A 19,874-nucleotide genomic window follows, 5' to 3' on the forward strand; every position below is an offset into this window, starting at 1 on the left:
TGTGTGTGATGTATTACACCTGAAGTCAAATGGAATTTAGTTGACTGATAAGCTACCTGGAGATAAAACAAGTTGAAATGCATAGGAGGAAGTGAGAATCCCAGTCATGGTAATAGGAACTGAATGGATGTTTATGCCTGTAGAGTTGCAGCATTATGCCTGCATTGGCTTGACTAGCTCATTTTTTCCCCTACGCCCATCTTTCATAGTTTAAAAGGAGTCGAGGTTGGTAAAATAAAAGCTATGCAACGGAAGAAGCATGTGAGAAGAGAAGATCTCTCAACTACATGTTTGGTTTATCGTGTTGCAAGGAGGACAGTCATGACTGTAAATGTTTATTTTTCAGCCAGTAGTTCGGCTAGGCTATATGGAACATGAGCAGATTCTTCCTATATAATAAATACACAGATGATAGGGTGCAGGTTATGTCAATCAAGTAGAAGTGTCGCCAGTGGGGATTGATGACAGCGGTTTAAATAACGACAGGTCGAAGTGTCGCCAGTGGGGATTGATGACAGCGGTTTAAATAACGACAGGTCGAAGTGTCGCCAGTGGGGATTGATGACAGCGGTTTAAATAACGACAGGTCGAAGTGTCGCCAGTGGGGATTGATGACAGCGGTTTAAATAACGACAGGTCGAAGTGTCGCCAGTGGGGATTGATGACAGCGGTTTAAATAACGACAGGTCGAAGTGTCGCCAGTGGGGATTGATGACAGCGGTTTAAATAACGACAGGTCGAAGTGTCGCCAGTGGGGATTGATGACAGCGGTTTAAATAACGACAGGTCGAAGTGTCGCCGGTGGGGATTGATTACAGAAGCTGAAATAACGACAGGTCGAAGTGTCGCCAGTGGGGATTGATTACAGAAGCTGAAATAACGACAGGTCGAAGTGTCGCCAGTGGGGATTGATTACAGAAGCTGAAATGACAGGTACATGTTCATCTAAAGTACCGGAGAGAATTGTCAAAACAATCCCCGACGATATAAAACAAGACAGTGGCAGAATTTACAGTGCACATAGAAATATACATTAAGGTGAATGTGATGCTCAATGAGGTGATTCATTTGCCAGAGAGAGAGCATGTATTTTGGAGGTCCAATCTGTGCAGCTCTCTTGTGTTGCTCTCGGTCGATAGACAACCAGGAAATAAACTACTGGACAAAGTACTGGCTCCCGTTTGATGCCTGAGGAATGAGTCTCTAGTTAGAAATACAGCTTGTGAATGTTCCACTCACCATGCTCTTCGACATACTCTACGATGTGCCTGACCAGTAGGGGGACCTCCTGGCCTGGCTGGCCGCTCTGCTGCACCTCATCTAGGGGAACCCCAAAAACCCTGGCTGGTGTCAGGGAGTTGCTGGGGGAAGGAGAGAGGCTCTTCCTCATCGCTTCCACAGCCGAGCTGCTTCCGAAGGTCTGGATGTCCGCCACCGCCAAACACACCGGAGAGAGAGACAGAGGGAGAGACACTGTCACAGGCTGCGTTCTCCATCCAACATACATATCTAAACACACAGGGCAGCCAGTGTGGTTATCAGACCCAGCGTAGTCGTTATCAGGTTCCAGCTAGCTCGGAGTGAGTGGGTTATTAATTAGTGTCATGTGCATGTGTCTGACAGCCATCAGAACAAGCATAGATAGTTACAATGTTAATGGGAGCAGGTGCTTGGGCTTGGAGCACTAGCTAGGCCACATTTCAGTGATGGGTTTCAGTGTTCTGTGCCCTATTAAACAAACACACAGTACCCAGGCCAGCAACCTCCCTAAAGAATGGCTCTACTTAAGCAATAAGACTCGGGGGGGTGCGGTATACAGCCAAAATACCACAGCTAAGGGCTGTTCTTACGCACAGTGCCTGGATACAGAACTTAGCCGTGGTATATTACCAATATAACATAAACGCCAGAGGTGCATATTTGCTATTATAAACTGATTACCAACATAATTACAGCTGTAAAAATAAGTGGTATACGGTCCAATATACCACGGCTGTCAGCCAATCAGCATTCAGGGATCGAACCACCCAGTTTATAATACAGGTCAGCCTAGGGCATATTAGTCTGAAAACATATCCAGATCTGACCCATTCACACGTCAATGACTGACTGCAGCCTCTATTCAACCACATCAGTGTGTTGTGGCTCTCCATTTGTTCTAAACATGTGGACAAAAATGTTAGCTCAATGGCTCACACAAACCTATAATGTTTTACTCACCGTTCAGCACTTAAAACACCCAGTAGTTCACCTTATCTTCAGCACCACTCACTAGCAGTGAATCGAATGGTCATCTATGGCTGCTTCAGGTTATGGCAAAAGATGAGCCTGTAGTTCCTCATTGACAGACCGCGAATCCTGATCAGGACTTCAGTAGCTAAGCTGCAGGAGAAAATGGAGATTAAGAAAATAAAGTGTTTGAAATAAGCTGCTTCGTTAGGGCCAAGACGTTCTATTATATTGAGAAGATAGTCAAATGGTTGCTCGAACAATGAATATACATGTCCTCAAAAGATGGAAGGCAGGTAGGAGGCAAGATCATGTGGGACCATTATAGGGTTGTCTAGATGGGATACAATTTATGTTAAAATTTTGATTTCCTATCAGGTTAGGAGAATTTACGCAGCAGGTTAGGAGCTTTCATATACCCATCAAGCCCACTTTCATATTTGGATTCAAATAAAATAAAAAGTACGGACATTTTCTGCTGTTTGTTTCAACTAATTAATCTATTCGTTATATCCATAAGCTTTTTATTAAGACAATCAGATGTTTTATTATGTTGTTGACAATTGTGTAAGTTCCACATTTCAAAGGCTACCCTCAGATAAACACATTTAATTTGTTTTACCTAAGATAAGTGGTAATCTTTTATCTAAAATTAAGAGATGTGCTGATATATGCACAGCATATTTTATGAACATTCATGACTATTTCTTGCCAACTTAAAACATGGGTTTTTCATGCCATCAGTCATGCCTGTATGTCAGTCTCACAGTAGCAACATCATTTGGTTAACAACAACAAGATAATTGATTTCAGGCATTCACAGATTACATGTTTAAACACATTGTCTTATTTTTATTTACCCCTTTCTCTCCCAAATTTCATGGTCCCCAATTAGTAGTAGTTACTGTCTTGTCTCATCGCTGCAACTTCATTTTAAAAATGTATTTCACCTTTATTTAATCAGGTAGGCTAGTTGAGAACAAGTTCTCATTTGCAACTGCGACCTGGCCAAGATAAAGCATAGCAGTTCGACACATACAACACAGAGTTACACATGGAAAGAACAAAACATAGTCAATAATACAGTAGAAAAAAAAGTTTTAAAAAGTCTATATACAGTGAGTGCAAATAAGGGAGTTAAGGCAATAAATAGGCCATGGTGGCGAAGTAAATACAAAATGGCAATTAAACACTGGAATGGTAGATGTGCAAAAGATGGATGTGCAAGTAGAGATACTGTGGTGCAAAAGGAGCTAAATAAATAAATACAGTATGGGAATGAGGTAGATAGATGGGCTGTTTACATATGGGCTATGAACAGGTGCAGTGATCTGTGAGCAGCTCTGACAGCTGGTTCTTAAAGCTAGCGAGGGAGATGGGAATCTCCAGCTTCAGAGATTTTTGCAATTCGTTCCAGTCATGGGCAGCAGAGAACTGGAAGGAAAGATGACCAAAGGAGGAATTGGCTTTGGCGGTGACCAGTGAGATATATCTGCTGGAGCGCGTGCTACGAGTGGGTGCTGCTATGGTGACCAGTGAGCTGAGATACGGCGGGGCTTTACCTAGCAGACACTTGTAGATAACCTGTAGCCAGTGGGTTTGGCGATGAGTATGAAGCGAAGGCCAGCCAACGAGAGCGTAAGGGTCGCAAGTGTATGGGGCTTTGGTGAAAACGGACGGCACTGTGATAGCCTCCAACAAACTGGATGCAGTCTATTTTATAGATGACATCACCGAAGTCGAGGATCGCTAGGATGGTCAGTTTTACGAGGGTATGTTTGGCAGCATGAGTGAAGGATGCTTTGTTGCAATATAGGAAGCCGATTCTAGATTTAATTTTGGATTGGAGATGCTTAATGTGAGTCTGGAAGGAGAGTTTACAGTCTAACCAGACACCTAGGTATTTGTAGTTGTCCACGTATTCTAAGTCAGAGCCGTCCAGAGTAGTGATGCTGGACGGGCGAGCAGGTGCAGGCAGTGATCGATTGAATAGCATGCATTTAGTTTTACTTGCTTAAGAGCAGTTGGAGGCCACGGAAGAAGAGTTATGGCATTGAAGCTGGTCTGGAGCTTAGTTAACAGTGTCCAAAGAAGGGCCAGAAGTATACAGAATGGTGTCTTCTGCGTAGAGGTGGATCAGAGAATCACGAGCAGCAAAAGCAACATCATTGATGTATACAGAAAAGAGAGTCGGCCCGAGAATTGAACCCTGTGGCACACCCATAGAGACTGTCAGAGGTCCAGACAACAGGCCCTCCGATTTGATACACCGAACTCTATCAGAGACGTAGTTGGTAAACCAGGCGAGGCAATCATTTGAGAAACCAAGGCTGTTGAGTCTGCCAATAAGAATGTTGTGATTGACAGAGTCGAAAGCCTTGGCCAGGTCGTTGAATATGGCTGCACAGTCATATCTCTTATCGATGGCGGTTATAATGTCGTTTAGAACCTTGAGCGTGGCTGAGGTGCACCCAGCTCCGAAACCAGATTGCATAGCGGAGAAGGTATGGTGGGATTCGAAATGGTCAGTAATCTGATTGTTAACTTGGCTTTCGAAGACAGGGTAGGATAGATATAGGTCTGTAGCAGGTCTAGAGTGTCACCCCCTTTGAAGAGGGGGATGACCGCAGCAGCTTTCCAATCTTTGGGAATCTCAGACGATACGAAAGAGAAGTTGAATAGGCTAGTAATAGGAGTTACAACAATTTCAAATCAAATCAAATTTTATTTGTCACATACACATGGTTAGCAGATGTTAATGCGAGTGTAGCGAAATGCGGCAGATAATTTAAGCAAGAGAGGGTCCAGATTGTCTAGCCCGGTTGATTTGTAGGGGTCCAGATTTTGCAGCTCTTTCAGAACATCAGATGTCTGGATTTGGGTCAAGGAGAAATGGTGGGGGCTTTGGAGAGTTGCTGTAGAGGGTGCTGGGCAGTTGACCGGGGTAGGGGTAGCCATGTGGAAAGCATGGCCAGCCGTAGAGAAACGCTTATTGAAATTCTCAATTATAGTGGATTTATCGGTGGTGACAGTGTTTCCTAGCCTCAGAGAAGTGGGCAGCTGGGAGGAGGTGCTCTTATTCTCCATGGACTTTAGTGTCCCAGAACTTCTTTGAGTTAGTACTACAGGATGCACATTTCTGTTTGAAAAAACTTGCCTTAGCTTTTCTAACTGCCTGTGTATATTTGTTCCTAACTTCCCTGAAAAGTTGCATATCACGGGGGCTATTCGATGCTACTTAATTTGAACTTAATCTGCTGAAATCCTGGGAGTTTGACAGGTTATGGTCATTTGAGAAGCTCACGACTCCATTGAGACTCGAGGTCCAATCCATTACACTATCAATACCTTATTCAAACACCAACATGTGATTTTCTCTTATCTGATCTCCAGAAGTGATGAAGGGGTTGTGTTGGTGGCAGTGTTGAAAGCAAGTAGAGAGCACAACGGAGACGAGGTATGATGACTAAAACACACCCAAGTCATTGACTTCCACCTCGCCAGATTACTATTGTAGGGCTGAGGTGACCACAAAGTACTGCCTCACCTAACCTCTCAGTGGTACTGGCATTGAAAGAGAACAGGAGACATTGACAGAGGTTTCACAACAGGGCAGTGTGGTATTGACTGGAGGGAAGATGGGAGAAGGATATAGGTTAGGAGGACTTTGACAGAGAGACCCTGTCTGCAATGTCAACACTACAGTTGACCCGAATGCTCTTCCTGAGGTTGAACTCTTATTGCCAATGGACTACTACTTTCTAATTGAGTGTCAATAATATAGGTAGAGAGAGAGATACAACAGGGGGTAGTAGGGATGGGCCAGGGAGGCTATGCTACTGTTGCCTGATCCTCCCATGGCGTTAATAACTAGATACTTCAACCTGTTGAGTGTAGGGGGCAGTATTTTGATGTTTGGATGAAAAACGTACCCAAATGAAACTGCCTATTTCTCAGGCCCAGAATATGCATATAATTGTCAGATTAGGATAGAAAACACTCTAAAGTTTCCAAAACTGTCAAAATATTGTCTGAGTATAACAGAAATGATCTAAGCAAAAATCTAAGCAGGAAGTTCTGTTTTTCCTGAATCCTCTGTTCCATTGCATGCCTTCCCTCCATTTAAAGTGATATCAACCAGATTCCTTTCTCTATGGCTTCCACATGGTGTGAACAGTCTAGACAGTTTCAGGCTTTTATTCTGAAAAATTAGCGAGAACGATCTCTTCGCGTCAGTGGATGTCTGGGTGCCGGCAGAGTTTGATGTCATAAGGTGAATGCACCAATTTGTAAGTCGCTCTGGATAAGAGCGTCTGCTAAATTACTTAAATGTAAATGTAAATGTTTTGCATGCGCAACAGCTTGGAGCAGACATTTTCTCTCTCTCCTATTGAAAAAGCTATGTTCCGGTTTAAATATTACCGATTATTTATTGTAAAAACAACCTGAGGATTGATTATAAAAAACGTTTGACATGCTTCTACGAACTTCACGGATACTATTTGGAATTTTTGTTCGCCCATTATGACCTGCGCGATCCTGTGGATTTCTGGACAAAATACGCCAACCAAATGGAGGTTTTTGGATATAAAAATAATCTTTATCGAACAAAAGGAACATTTATTGTGTAACAGAGTCTCGTGAGTGCAAACATCCGAAGATCAAAGGTAAGCGATTCATTTTATTGCTTTTCTGACTTTCGTGACCAATCTACTTGGCTGCTAGCTGTTTAATATTTTGTGTGCTGAGAGAGATGTCATAACATAAACGCTTGGATAGCTTTTGCTGCAAAGCTTTTTTAAAATCTGACATGCCAGGTGGATTAACAACAAGCTAACCTGTGTTTTGCTATATTGTACTTGTGATTTCATGAAAATGTAATATTTTTAGTAATTTAATTTGAATTTGGAGCTCTGCAATTCAGCAGATGTTGACGAAAATGATCCCGCTAACGGGATGGGTGCGCCAAGAAGTTCAGGGACAGGAATGAGAAGGGCTTGTTATTTAAACCAGAGGCCAGGGTGGCAGAGGCTGCATTTACACAGGCAGCCCAATTCTTATCTTTTTTCCACAAATTGCTCTTCTGACCATTCACATAGTTTCATAGAAGAGCTGATCTGAATGGTCAAAGTACCAATTAGTGAAAAAAAAGAATTGGGCTGCCTGTACATAAAAGTTTCAGGTTACAGTGCTTATATACATGTATACAGGTTGGCAATAGATTGTTCTGTAGATCTTACTGAGTAAGCATATGGAAACAGACAACTGGTTAGGACTAGACTATTATTCAACCATGCTGGTCATTTATGAACATTTGAACATCTTGGCCACGTTCTGTTATAATCTCCACCCCGCACAGCCAGAAGAGGACTGGCCACCCCACATATGCTCTCTCTAATTCTCTCTTTCTTTCTCTCTCTCGGAGGACCTGAGCCCTAGGACCGTGCCCCAGGACTACCTGACATGATGGCTCCTTGCTGTCCCCAGTCCACCTGACTGTGCTGCTGCTCCAGTTTCAACTGTTCTGCCTTATTATTATTTGACCATGCTGGTCATTTATGAACATTTGAACATCTTGGTCATGTTCTGTTATAATCTCTACCCGGCACAGCCAGAAGAGGACTGGCCACCCCACATAGCCCGGTTCCTCTCTAGGTTTCTTCCTAGGTTTTGGCCTTTCTAGGGAGTTTTTCCTAGCCACCGTGCTTTTACACCTGCATTGTTTGCTGTTTGGGGTTTTAGGCTGGGTTTCTGTACAGCACTTTGAGATATCAGCTGATGTACGAAGGGCTATATAAATAAATTTGATTTGATTTGATTTGATTTAGAGGTCGACCGATTATGATTTTTCAACGCCGAACACCAAAAAAAACAATACCGATTAAAATCGGCCGAGTTTTTAAAAATGTATTTGTAATAATGACAATTACAACAATACTGAACGAACACTTATTTTAACTTAATATAATACATCAATAAAATCAATTTAGCCTAAATAATGAACCATATTCAATCTGTCGTTCTGCCCCTGAACGAGGCAGTTAACCCACCGTTCCTAGGCCATCATTGAAAATAAGGATGTGTTCTTAACTGACTTACCTAGTTAAATAAAGATTATATATATATATATATTATTTTTTAAAGAATAATTAATAAATAAATCAAATATTGGCAAATCGGCACACAAAAATACAGATTTCTGATTTGTTATGAAAACTTGAAATCGGCCCTAATTAAATCGGCCATTCCGATTAATCGGTCGACCTCTAGTTGGGACCTAGTGTGCCTTCCGGCTACTTCAGTGTCTCATACAGTCACAATGCCATCTTACTGTCTGAGCATGGGCAGAGCGAATCATATTGTTGAATTTGCATACAAATTCCATCTTTGATACGGATGTCAGCCATCTGTGAAGGCTTGAGGTGTGGGTGTAGACATGAAATGCCTGCTCCTTAGCAGTGTTGGTCTGCTTGCCTTAAAACAATGACATTCTGACTATTGATTAAGCATCGACTTTATCACTTCTTGCTCAAATAAAATAAAATCAGCGTAAAAAAAAACACCATTGTCAAATCAATGATATGGAAAAAGCTTCTGGTGTGCTTGTCTGGGACTACAATAAAACATGTACTGTTGGGGATACAAGAGGACTGGAGTTGGAAACCACTGCCTTAAAACATAGGCAAAGCTTTTTCAAAACAACAGCTGGATATTTGTGGGTGTGAATTTAATACCTAACGCGAAATGACCCTAACCTCACCTGAACCTACTAAAATCAAGACAATGACAAAACTACACAGAATGACGTTGCAGACAGAAGCTCACTTTGCCATCTTGCCGAGAGGGCTCAAAGGAAGTAACAACTGAATTGTAATAATGGTAAGTGCCTCACCAAGGCATGAGTCATTGTGACAAGAGGCAGTTAACATAACACTAGGCAGATCAAAGTCTGGAATGTTACAACAGAATCCATCTCCATTGAGCAGTAGTGGGATCATTACATTTTAAATACACTAACTCAAGATAGAACAGGATAATCATTTGAAACAAACTGTAAATACATACAGAATTTTCCAGATGGAACATTTTAAAAGTAATTTCCTGAATTTACAAAACATTTAAATTGAAGTCGCCCTCTAAGAGCATCAAAGAAGCATCCAAAGCTTTGGATCCTACTGGTACAGAAGGCTTGGAAGTCTGCTGTGCTTCATACATAGTGGGATCAAATACAACAGACTTACATAAGTGAAATGCTTAAATTACAAGCCCTTAAACAACAACGCTTTAAGAAGTTAAGAAAAATCCTGTGCCTTCAACTCCACTGCTCTCTCCACTCAACAGGAAAACAAAATGGCCTCAATGTAGCAGTTGTCAGATGGTGCTTCATCCCAACATGTTAATCTTCTGCTGTCAAACACTTCCCTGCCTACAGACAGACTACATCAGGTTCTAACATTTCACTTATAAAGCTAAACAATCCAAATAACTTATTTCATGAGTCTAGTTATCACGACAAGATATAAGCCTAAAGACATAGGAACACTTTCACTCAATACAAAGTGATAGACAGTCACAACAGCTACAGTATGTGGAGGGGATAATTCATACCGGTGACACCACCTGGTTCACGACTGTCCATCTACGCTGCCAGGGACAGTGATGGTAAGGAGTGGCAAACCAAGACCAGGAGGAGAGCTCAAACCAAGCAGAGAAATCCCCTGGCCTGATAGACAGCTGATTTAGGCAGTGGTCAAAGCAAGGGCTGATTTCAAGGTTTTTCAGGGCTTTCTCTTATAGAGCTCCATTTTTATGGAACGGTCTGCCTACCCATGTGAATCTAAGAGTGTCTCTCTCTCTCTCTCTCTCTCTCTCACCATGCTGGTCATTTATGAACATTTGAACATCTTAGCCATGTTCTGTTATAATCTCCACTCGGCACAGCCAGAAGAGGACCTTTCTTTTGTTTTTGTTTTTTTTCCTAGCCACCGTGCTTCTACACCTGCATTGCTTACTGTTTGGAGTTTTAGGCTGGGTTTCTGTACAGCACTTTGAGATATCAGCTGATGTACGAAGGGCTATATATGAAAAAAATGTAATCTGAACAGAGACATTCAGCAGGTTTAAAGTACAGGACACCTCAACGCATCTTCTACAAGCATCTGATCACAAGAATGGCCTGTACCCCTTTGGATATAGGCCTACCCAGGCAAGGGTAGTTATTCTAAGGCTCACCTTTTTCTGTTGAGAGAACCTCTTGGGTTAGCAGGTTAGTTTCACACTCATCGGTTTCAGGCTTTAGGGATGTCCTGTCCTAGGCTCGACAGGGAATCTGATCAGATTTGGTTATGCTTGGCCCGTTTCCATTACAAAACAATCCTCTAGCAACAACAATCTCACATGGCAGGAGGCTGAGCACTTAGTGACTTGATGTTCCTGTCCTGCCATTCTAAAATGTATGGGCGGCAGGTAGCCTAGTGGTTAGAGTGTTGGACTAGTAACTGAAAGATTGCAAGATCGAAACCCCGAGCTGACATGATAAAAATCTGTTGTTCTGCCCCTGAACAAGGCAGTTAACCCACTGTTCCTAGGCAGTCATTGAAAATAAGAATTTGTTCTTAACAGACTTGCCTAGTTAAATAAAGGTGAATCCAGGTGAAAGCTATGATCCCTTATTGATGTAATTTGTTAAAACCTCTTAAGCCCCTTAAAAAGAAATGGCCTAAAATGACATACCCAAAATCTAACTGCCTGTAGCCCAGGACCTGAAGCAAGGATATAAGGATATTCTTCATACCATTTGAAAGGAAACACTGAAGTTTGTGGAAATGGGAAATTAATGTTGGGGAATATAACACGTCGGATCCGGTAAAACATAATACAAAGAAGAAAAAAAATAAAAAATAAAACATGACAACAAAGCTTTTAAGCTAAATATTATTGTTGATGTGGGAGACTTGCCTATGTACTGCAGACTATTCTGAGTGACCATTCCATCATATTTCAGGCATCAACCGTACAATAAAAAATATAAAAAAGTATTTGTGAGGAAACTAAAATGCACGTTGGGGTCATGTCATAGCTATGTCTAATATTAACATTAATACTAAACCAAAATTAAAAACGTAGCTAGCAATCTCTTGGAGGGCTGATGGTAGCTTGCTGGTTAGTATATTTGTGACTTAGGTTGCTAAAGGGTAATGGAAACACTTCAGGAAGTAGATCTAAGCAAAGAAATGTTTTCAATCCACTAATACTAAACATGTGCTTGTAACAGAAAGATCTCTATATTTTGTATTTTGAACAATGTTTATTAGAAGTCTGGGTAGCGCCATCTTGAATTTCCATACTAACAACTGACGCCAATGCCTCGCTGGTAGGAGTGAGTAAAATGTGAGTTTTAGCGTGGATACTGAAAGTGAATGCTGCCACTGGCAGGCACCTTTCCTCTACTGGACCTGAAACATTTCTCAACTGACAGCTCAGTTACTGAGATCAGGTAATCAATAAAGGTGAGAAACAATTTGTTTTTACTTTATTTTTTCAGATAGATTAGTCTGTGAAATTAAATTGATAACAAGGCGAGTAGACAAGCTATAGTAATTATCTAGCTAGCTAACTACATAAAAACAACATAATATATCAAGTTCTGTGATAGGAATCCTAACTAACAATAGTAAGCCTGCTGGATGTTCATTGCAAGAATGTATGTAGCCTAAGCCTGAAGCAAAACCCTTATGACAGGGGTCCACAATTACACTTCGCCATGGGACAATTTGTCCTTGAGCGGCTGAATCCCTAACAGATATAGAAATAGACAAAAACTGAATCATTTCAAACCTAGTTTAAAATGGGATATGATCACAAATGTGCCTCTATTTATGCATGGGAAATAGATTTTCCAACAACAACAAAGCTGATTTCATGGTGATTTTAGTGTTATGTCCAACAACAAAAAGCATATACCCATCTATAACGACTTCTGAAATCTAATGCTGGTAGTCAGCTTGGTAACTAAACTATCCTGGTGTATCTGGTTCATGACAGCTACTTACATGCGTACATCACATTATTTCAGTTATGGACTATCAGATTACATTGTTATGTTCTCAAATTAAAACCTTTGGATAATAAAATGTAACTTTTCCACCTTGCAAGCAGATTGATAACTTGTACAACTCCGTTCCATTCATGATTCCCTTTATATGTGCTACTTGGGGAAGACGAAGACAAAGAGGATGAGATTGAAATGGAGGAGCTGGAGGAAGTTAGAGCCACCACGTGGTCCCTCTCAGCTCTGCTTTTTGACTGGAAAGTAACTGAATGTACTATTAGGCAGATTATATATAAAATTTGTTTTTAATTTTTAATTTTAAATACTCACTCTGTAGGACCCTGTGATGGATGTCAGCTCTCAGACCTTTGTGAGGAGGACGACACTATAGACATGTCTCCTGTGAGCCAGGCAGTCAATAGCTGCCCCCACGTTGACAAGGATAGGCAGGGGCTGGAGAGACTGGACAACATGCTGCTGTGGCTGCAAACAGGGCTGAGGGACAATCACACCCTCACATGACACAGACATACATACCATACATAGCTACGAGCAAAGATAAATCCTAGTCTTCACGCAGTAGCTCAGGTTCTCACTGGTCTTTCCCCTTTTCTTGCAAGCTTTTAATTTGTTCCCATTCGGACTGTTCCTGTATTCAAATCAGTTTATTGGTCCATTCACAGTTGAGCAGATTTTATAGCGGGCACAGCCAAATGCTTATTAGGCTATAGACTTAGTGGAATGTATGCAAGAAGAAGTTGTAAAAGCCAATTGTCTTATTTAAATCATACTTTTTGGAGAAATGTCCTCTGGTCTGATGAAACAAAAATACAATTGTTTGGCCATAATGACCATTGTTATGTTTGGAGGAAAAAGGATGCTTGCAAGCAGAAGAACACCATCCCAACCGTGAAGTGCGAGGGTGGCAGAATCATGTTGTGGGGGTGCTTTGCAATTCACAAAATATATGGCATCATGAGGAATTATGTGGATATGTTAAAGCAACATATCAAGATATCAGTCAGGAAGTTGGAGCTTGGTCACAATTGAGTCTTCCAAATGGACAATGACCCCAAGCATACTCCCAAAGTTGTGAAAAAAATGGCTTTAAGGACAACAAAGTCAAGGTATTGGAGTGGCCCATCACAAAGCCCTGACCTCAATGCTATAGAAAATCTGTGGCAGAACTGAAAAAGTGTGTGCGAGCAAGGAGGCCTACAAACCTGACTCAGTTACACCAGCTCTGTCAGGGGAAATGGGCCAACATTCACCCAACTTATTGTGGGAAGCTTGTGGAAGGCTACCCAAAACATTAAACAATTTAAAGGCAATGCTACCAAGTACTAATTGAGTGTATGTAAACTTCTGACCCACTGGGAATGTGACGAAAGAAATAAAAGCTGAAATAAATCATTCTACTATTACTCTGACATTTCACATTCTTAAAATTAAGTGGTGATCCTAACTGACCTAAGACAGGGAATTGTTACTAGGATTACATGTCAGGAATTGTTAAAAACTGAGTTTAAATGTATTTGGCTAAGGTGTATGTAAACTCCAGACCTAGGTTGTTATGGTTATGATAGCATGATTTAACTTTGTTTTCAGGTGTGAATGAATTTCCCTAACCTTATTCATTCAATAAAGTTATTTTATTCTAGTTATATTACTTGTGTGTCTTTCCTTATCAATGTAAGACTACATTTGAATATGTTTTGGTGCATATGTGTTTAATATGCTAGCAAGATAACAGCGTGTCAGATCACAGAACATAGCAGAGTAGTACATTCCACCAGTCACTAAAACATCTGTACCTCATTCACAGTAAAAGCTAATACCATTCTGATTTCAGATGATCAATCTTTACAAAATAAGGATGACTCAATATGCTCTAAGAGTTTATATATCTTCATTAGGCTGGGGTTCTCAAACTTTTTGTGATAGCAAATACATCAGGGACCCCTCTTGATCAGAACATTAAAAAGAAATCTGACTCAAGTTTATGTCTACAAGGAGTTTTAGTATGACGTCTGCAGTGCATGGCTGGACGAACCAAGTCTCAGGCCCAGGGAAAGACCATTTAAAAAGGCCCGCCTCTTATCAGAGAAATTTTCAAGCTAAATTCCTGCAATTCTAAATATTTTGTCATGGGGCAGAGAGAAAACTTTGCTGTTTTAAAGCTTTTATGTGCTTTTAAGTACATACGTTTTCAGTTGAAAGTACTGTGGATACCAATATCCCTGTGAGCCTCCCAGACCCTTGGTTCCCAGGGTTGAGAACAAACTGTAGATTAATAATATTACATTGTATTGTAAACTGAACAAAAAATATAAACACAACATATAAAGTGTTGGTCCCATGTTCCATAAGCTGAAATAAAAGACCCCCAAAATTCTCAATACGCACAAAAATCTTAATTCTCTCAAATTGTGCACAAATTTGTTTACATCCCTGTTAGTTAGCATTTCTCCTTTGCCAAGATAATCCATCCACCTGACAGGTGTGGCGTATCAAGAAGCTTATTAAACAACATGATCATTACAAAATAAAAAGGCCACTAAAATGTGCAGATTTGTCACACAACACAATGTCACAGATGTCTCAAGTTGAGGGAGCATGCAATTGGTATGCTGACTGCAGGAATGTTCACCAGAGCTGTTGCCAGAAACGTGTTAATTTATCTACCATAAGCAGACACCAAAGTTGTTTGAGAATTTGACAGTACGTCCAACCAGCCTCACAACCGCAGACAATGTGTATGGTGTTGTGTGTGCGAGCGGTTTGCTGATGTCAACGTTGTGAACAGAGTGCCCCATGGTGGCGGTGGGGCTACGGTATGGGCAAGCATACAGCACATTCAGAAAGAATTCAGACCCCTTGATGTTTTCCACATTTTGTTACGTTACTGCCTTATTCTAAAATTGATTTAATCCCTCTACACACAATACCACATAATAACAAAGCAAAAACAGGTTTAGATATATATACACACACACGTATTCAGACCCTTTACTCAGTACTTTGTTGAAGCACTTTTGGCAGCAATTAGTCTAGAGTCTTCTTGGGTATGACGCTACAAGCTTGGCAGACCTGTATTTGGAGAGTTTCTCCCATTCTTCTCTGCAGATCCTCTCAAGCTCTGTCAGGTCGGATGGGGAGCATCGCTATTTTCAGGTCTCTCCAGAGATGTTTGATCCGGTTCAAGTCCGGGCTCTGGCTGGGCCACTCAAGGACATTCAAAGACTCAAGTCCCAAAGCCACTTCTTTGTTGTCTTGGCTGTGTGCCTAGGGTCATTGTCCTGTTGGAAGATTAACCTTTGCCAGAGTCTGAGTTCCTGAGCACTATGGAGCAGGTTTTCATCAAGGATCTCTGCGTACTTTGCACCGTTCATCTTTCCCTCGATTCTGACAAGTCTCCCAGTCCCTGCCGCTGAGAAACATAAACACAGCATGATACAGCCATCACCACACTTCACCGTAGGGAAGGTTTTCTCCAGGTGTGACGCTTGGCATTCAGGCCAAAGAGTTCCATCTTGGTTTCATCAGACCAAAGAATATTGTTTCTCATGGTCTGAGAGTCCTTTAGGTACCTTTTGGCTAACTCCTAGTGGGCTATCCCTAGATCTGTGCCTCGACACAATCCTGTCTCTGAGCTCTAAGGACAATTCCATTGACCTCAAAGGCTTGGTTTTTGCTCTGACATGCAGTCAACTTTGGGATCTTATATAGACAGGTGTGCACCTTTCTATATCCCATCCAATCAAGTGAATTTACCACAGGTGGACTCCAATCAAGATGTAGAAACATCTTAAGGATGATCAACGAAAACAGGATGCACCTGAGCTCAATTTTGAGTCTCATAGCAAATGGTCTGAATACTTATGTAGAGACTATCTATTTTTTACTTTTAATACATTTGAAAAAATTTATAAAACTCATTTTAGTTGTCATTATGGGATATTGTGTGTAGATTGAAAAGTATTTTTTATTCATTTAATCCATTTTAGAATAAGGCTGTAACATAAAATGTTGAAAAGGTCAAGGGGTCCAAATACTTCCCGAATGCACTGTAAGTTACAGACAATGAACGCAATTGCATTTTAATCGATGGCAATTTCAATGCACAGTGATACCATGACAAGATCCTGAGGCCCATTGTTGTGCCATTCATCCACCGCCATCACCTTATGTTGCATGATAATACACGGCCCCATGTCACAAGGATCTGTACACAATTCCTGGAAGCTGAAAATGTCCCAGTTCTTCCACGGCCTGTATGCTCAGACATGTCACCCGCTGAGCATGTTTGGGATCCTCTGGATTGAAGTGTGTGACAGCGTCTTCCAGTTCACACCAATATCCAGAAACTTCGCACAGCCATTGAAGAGGAATGGGACAACATTCCACAATCAACAGCCTGATTATGCAAAGGAGATGTGTCACACCAGATATTGACTGGTTTCCTGATATTTTTATTTAAGGTATCTGTGACCAATAGATGCATGTGTATTCCCAGTCATGTCAAATCCATAGATTAGGGCCTAATGAATTTAAAATGGACTGATTTCCTAATATGATCTGTAACTCAGTAAAATATTTTTAATTGTTGCATTTAGATTTTTGTTCAGTATACTGCACGTGTTACAAACTTATTCCACTGATAGCTTGGCCAAAAGTTGTTTAATCTCCTAGTAATATTCATTTTTAAAAAAGGTTATAGATTTTTTAAATCTGGCTGCGGACCCCGTGCACTACCTCAGATCCCACTTTGACAAACCCAGCATTAGAAAGTTGTGCATTTAGGAGTTGTTTGGCGTATAAGACACATTTTCACAGGTGTTTTTTCTTGACTGATTACCATTTGATTGATGTGGTGCTATTGTCAGTGCGCGACTTGGGCCAGAGTGTTGTACGGGCCCCTCTAATTTGGGGGGAATTGTGTACCGGTTCCTCTTTAAAACAAACAAACAGTAGCCTATCGCCGGCTACAGATGCAAAAAAAGGTTGATCAAAACAGAATTACGGCAGGATCTACATTAAATAGCAATGGAGAGTGGGAATGAATTTTCCGATTCTGCTTTGTTCAAGTTTATTTGCCACTAGTCTGAATCTGTGCGTGACAGTGGGCTGTTTGAGATTGCGCAGATTGAAAATGTGGCAGTATGTATGTGCACGATGCGCTGTTACAAACCTCATTTGACAACTTGGAAGGTCATGGAAATTAGTTTCGTAATTTCTGTTAATGTCATTCATGAAGGAACACTTAAATATTATCAATCACTTAATCTACAGTATCAGCCATTTTCAGAAACACCCTTCAGTGTCTGTGTGCTGCGTGTGTGCTACTTGTGTTCTACTTTGTGGGGGGTTAAGTGCCTTGATCAAGGGCACAACGGCAGGTCTACATGGGATCAGACACAGCAGCCTTCCAGTGTCAATAATCTTAACTTTCTCTATGGAGGCTATAATAAGTCATGAAAATGTGGTCAAAATTCATAGAGAAGTCAGGGAAAATGTGTATAAACCCTTAACAGTGAATAATCAGAAGTCTCTATAGCATATTGTAATTTGTGAATTTCGGTGAACATAGTCTAATGGACGGACTTGGAAAGATGAAAGCTCCTGCACTGTCATCATTTGAAAGGACCGTTTCTCATCTTTCAAAACATGTATCATGTTTTCATTTATGGTTTGACACCAGCAAAGTATGTTCATTAAATGTACGCAGAGGTCATGGTCTCAGTAAATTCAGGAATTCCAAAACTCTCCTAGCGATGATGCAACAATGCCAATATGGCGATTTACAGTTAGCTGGTGTTCTAAAGCCAAACGTTAGTGTTTCAATTCCCCTTTAAGTTAGCAAGCTAACTAGCAAAAGCTGCTTTTCCAAGCTTGCCAACGTTTGCTAGCTAGCATGCAATTATTGGCAATGGTTTAAATGAAAACAATGAACATCTTTAGCAAGACGTTTTGCCAAATTCATAACCATCACACTGCCTGTGAATGTGTCTACAGAACAATGCAATTATTTAGTCAAACAAACAGCAAAAAAATACATGTACACATAATTAGGAAATGTAAGCTAGCATGCTAACGATGTTAGCTAAACTGGCTTGCAAATGTTGTGCACCTACCAGGTCAAATCCAGCAGGAACGGAGAGCAAAAACCATCAATTCTCGTTTTGAGTCTTTAATTAACGTCTTAACGGACGACAAATTTGATCAAATGAAACAGATATTAGCAAACAATCAATGTCGAAAACACAGCTAGCTATTTGAAAACAATTCGGTTCCTGTTTGTTAAAATTCAGATGCCGTTCGTAGCTCACACCCACAAGAAATGAAGCTGCCAAATGTTATCCCCGCCTCTCCCATCGAACAGGTTTGTATTCATAAGGCACCAAACGATTGTGTTTTACTGAAACAGGAAGGGACTACATTAACTTGTCCAATAATAACAGCTTGTTTTCGTTTTATAGTGCACATTTTATTTAACGTTTGTCTACGTTGTGCTCTAATGAATATTACCCAGACGCACCACCAGACAACCAAATTGAAAACTTCCTCATTCATCCACATCGCATCTCACATCAGTAGCAGCAGGCAAACACCACCATCTGAATGACAGATACACTAACAGCATTGCAGACGACTCAAATGCAGAATATATCATATCTAGCTATATTTTGGCATTACACATTTTGAAGAGACAGTCACAGTTTAGACAATCTGAATGTTTACCAGGTGTTTTTCAGGTAAATGTACATACAGTAATGCTGCCTACAAAAATAATTGACCATATGAATAAATATGCAAGTGTCAAATTGTCTATACATACAATTGCACTCGTTCACATATCATTTTTAACAAATTAAATTATATGGCCTGAAAATAATAATTACAACATATAACTAGCTACTACTTGAAAATGCACTGGTGACGGCGGGCTAAAAGGTTTTACTTTTCAGACTGTCCCAACCTATATTCGATCAATAGATTCGAAATGATTACAAACCAAAGATTACTTTATTTGATACAGACTGTGTATCTTGGATTTGAAATGTAATAATTTGGGACTGTCCACAATGATCACATAGAAAGAGTTATTGCGCCATCTACTGGGGAAAATACTAGATAGTTTTTGCTGTTGTTGCCCTGCTAAATAAGACAACAACCATAATCTCAATGCGTTCTTCATGTGTCCCTACCAGATTTAAATCGCAAACTTGTTCCATTGTTTGTTTATTATTTGAGACAATTCAATTTTCTAAAACAGTGTTTGTGATGCAGACATCTCTGCATTTCTAGAAAGGCAAATGCAAAGTTGCAGTGTGATATAATCACGTGTGCTGTCTGTGTGTTGGGTCCTGTCTGAGATACACTGAAAATAAGGAAAGACTATTTGTTTCTAATCTGTGTAGTGTTTTTGTTGCTCTGTCAGAGGGTTGGCTCAGTGACCAGTTCATTAAGTACCACAGCACCATTTAGCGATAACAAATGGACTGATGTTTTGATATTTAGGCTGTTTGAAAGCTCATAGATGTGTGGAGTGAAAATACAACGTTGATTTAGCAACTAACATACAATATCAAGG

The 19,874-nt window shown here is 40.6% G+C and overlaps 1 protein-coding gene across 3 annotated transcripts in view; it reads right to left on the bottom strand.

Moving 5' to 3' along the window:
- Window positions 1-18,659, bottom strand: part of LOC124011692 (protein FAM13B-like) — a 71,936-nt gene extending 53,277 nt beyond the window's left edge. For all 3 annotated transcript variants that reach the window (XM_046325175.1, XM_046325177.1, XM_046325174.1), the window contains exons 1-3: window positions 18,415-18,659; window positions 2,221-2,382; window positions 1,240-1,420 (exon numbers count right to left, since the gene is read on the bottom strand). In XM_046325175.1, coding sequence (XP_046181131.1) covers window positions 1,240-1,390 — 151 coding nt within the window. In that variant the 5' untranslated portion in view covers window positions 1,391-1,420; window positions 2,221-2,382; window positions 18,415-18,659. The remainder of the gene's footprint in view (window positions 1-1,239; window positions 1,421-2,220; window positions 2,383-18,414) is intronic.
- Between the last annotated feature and the right edge of the window lie 1,215 nt (window positions 18,660-19,874).

Source organism: Oncorhynchus gorbuscha, linkage group LG23 (assembly GCF_021184085.1).
Source record: "Oncorhynchus gorbuscha isolate QuinsamMale2020 ecotype Even-year linkage group LG23, OgorEven_v1.0, whole genome shotgun sequence".
In the NCBI taxonomy this organism is placed as follows: Eukaryota; Metazoa; Chordata; class Actinopteri; order Salmoniformes; family Salmonidae; genus Oncorhynchus; species Oncorhynchus gorbuscha.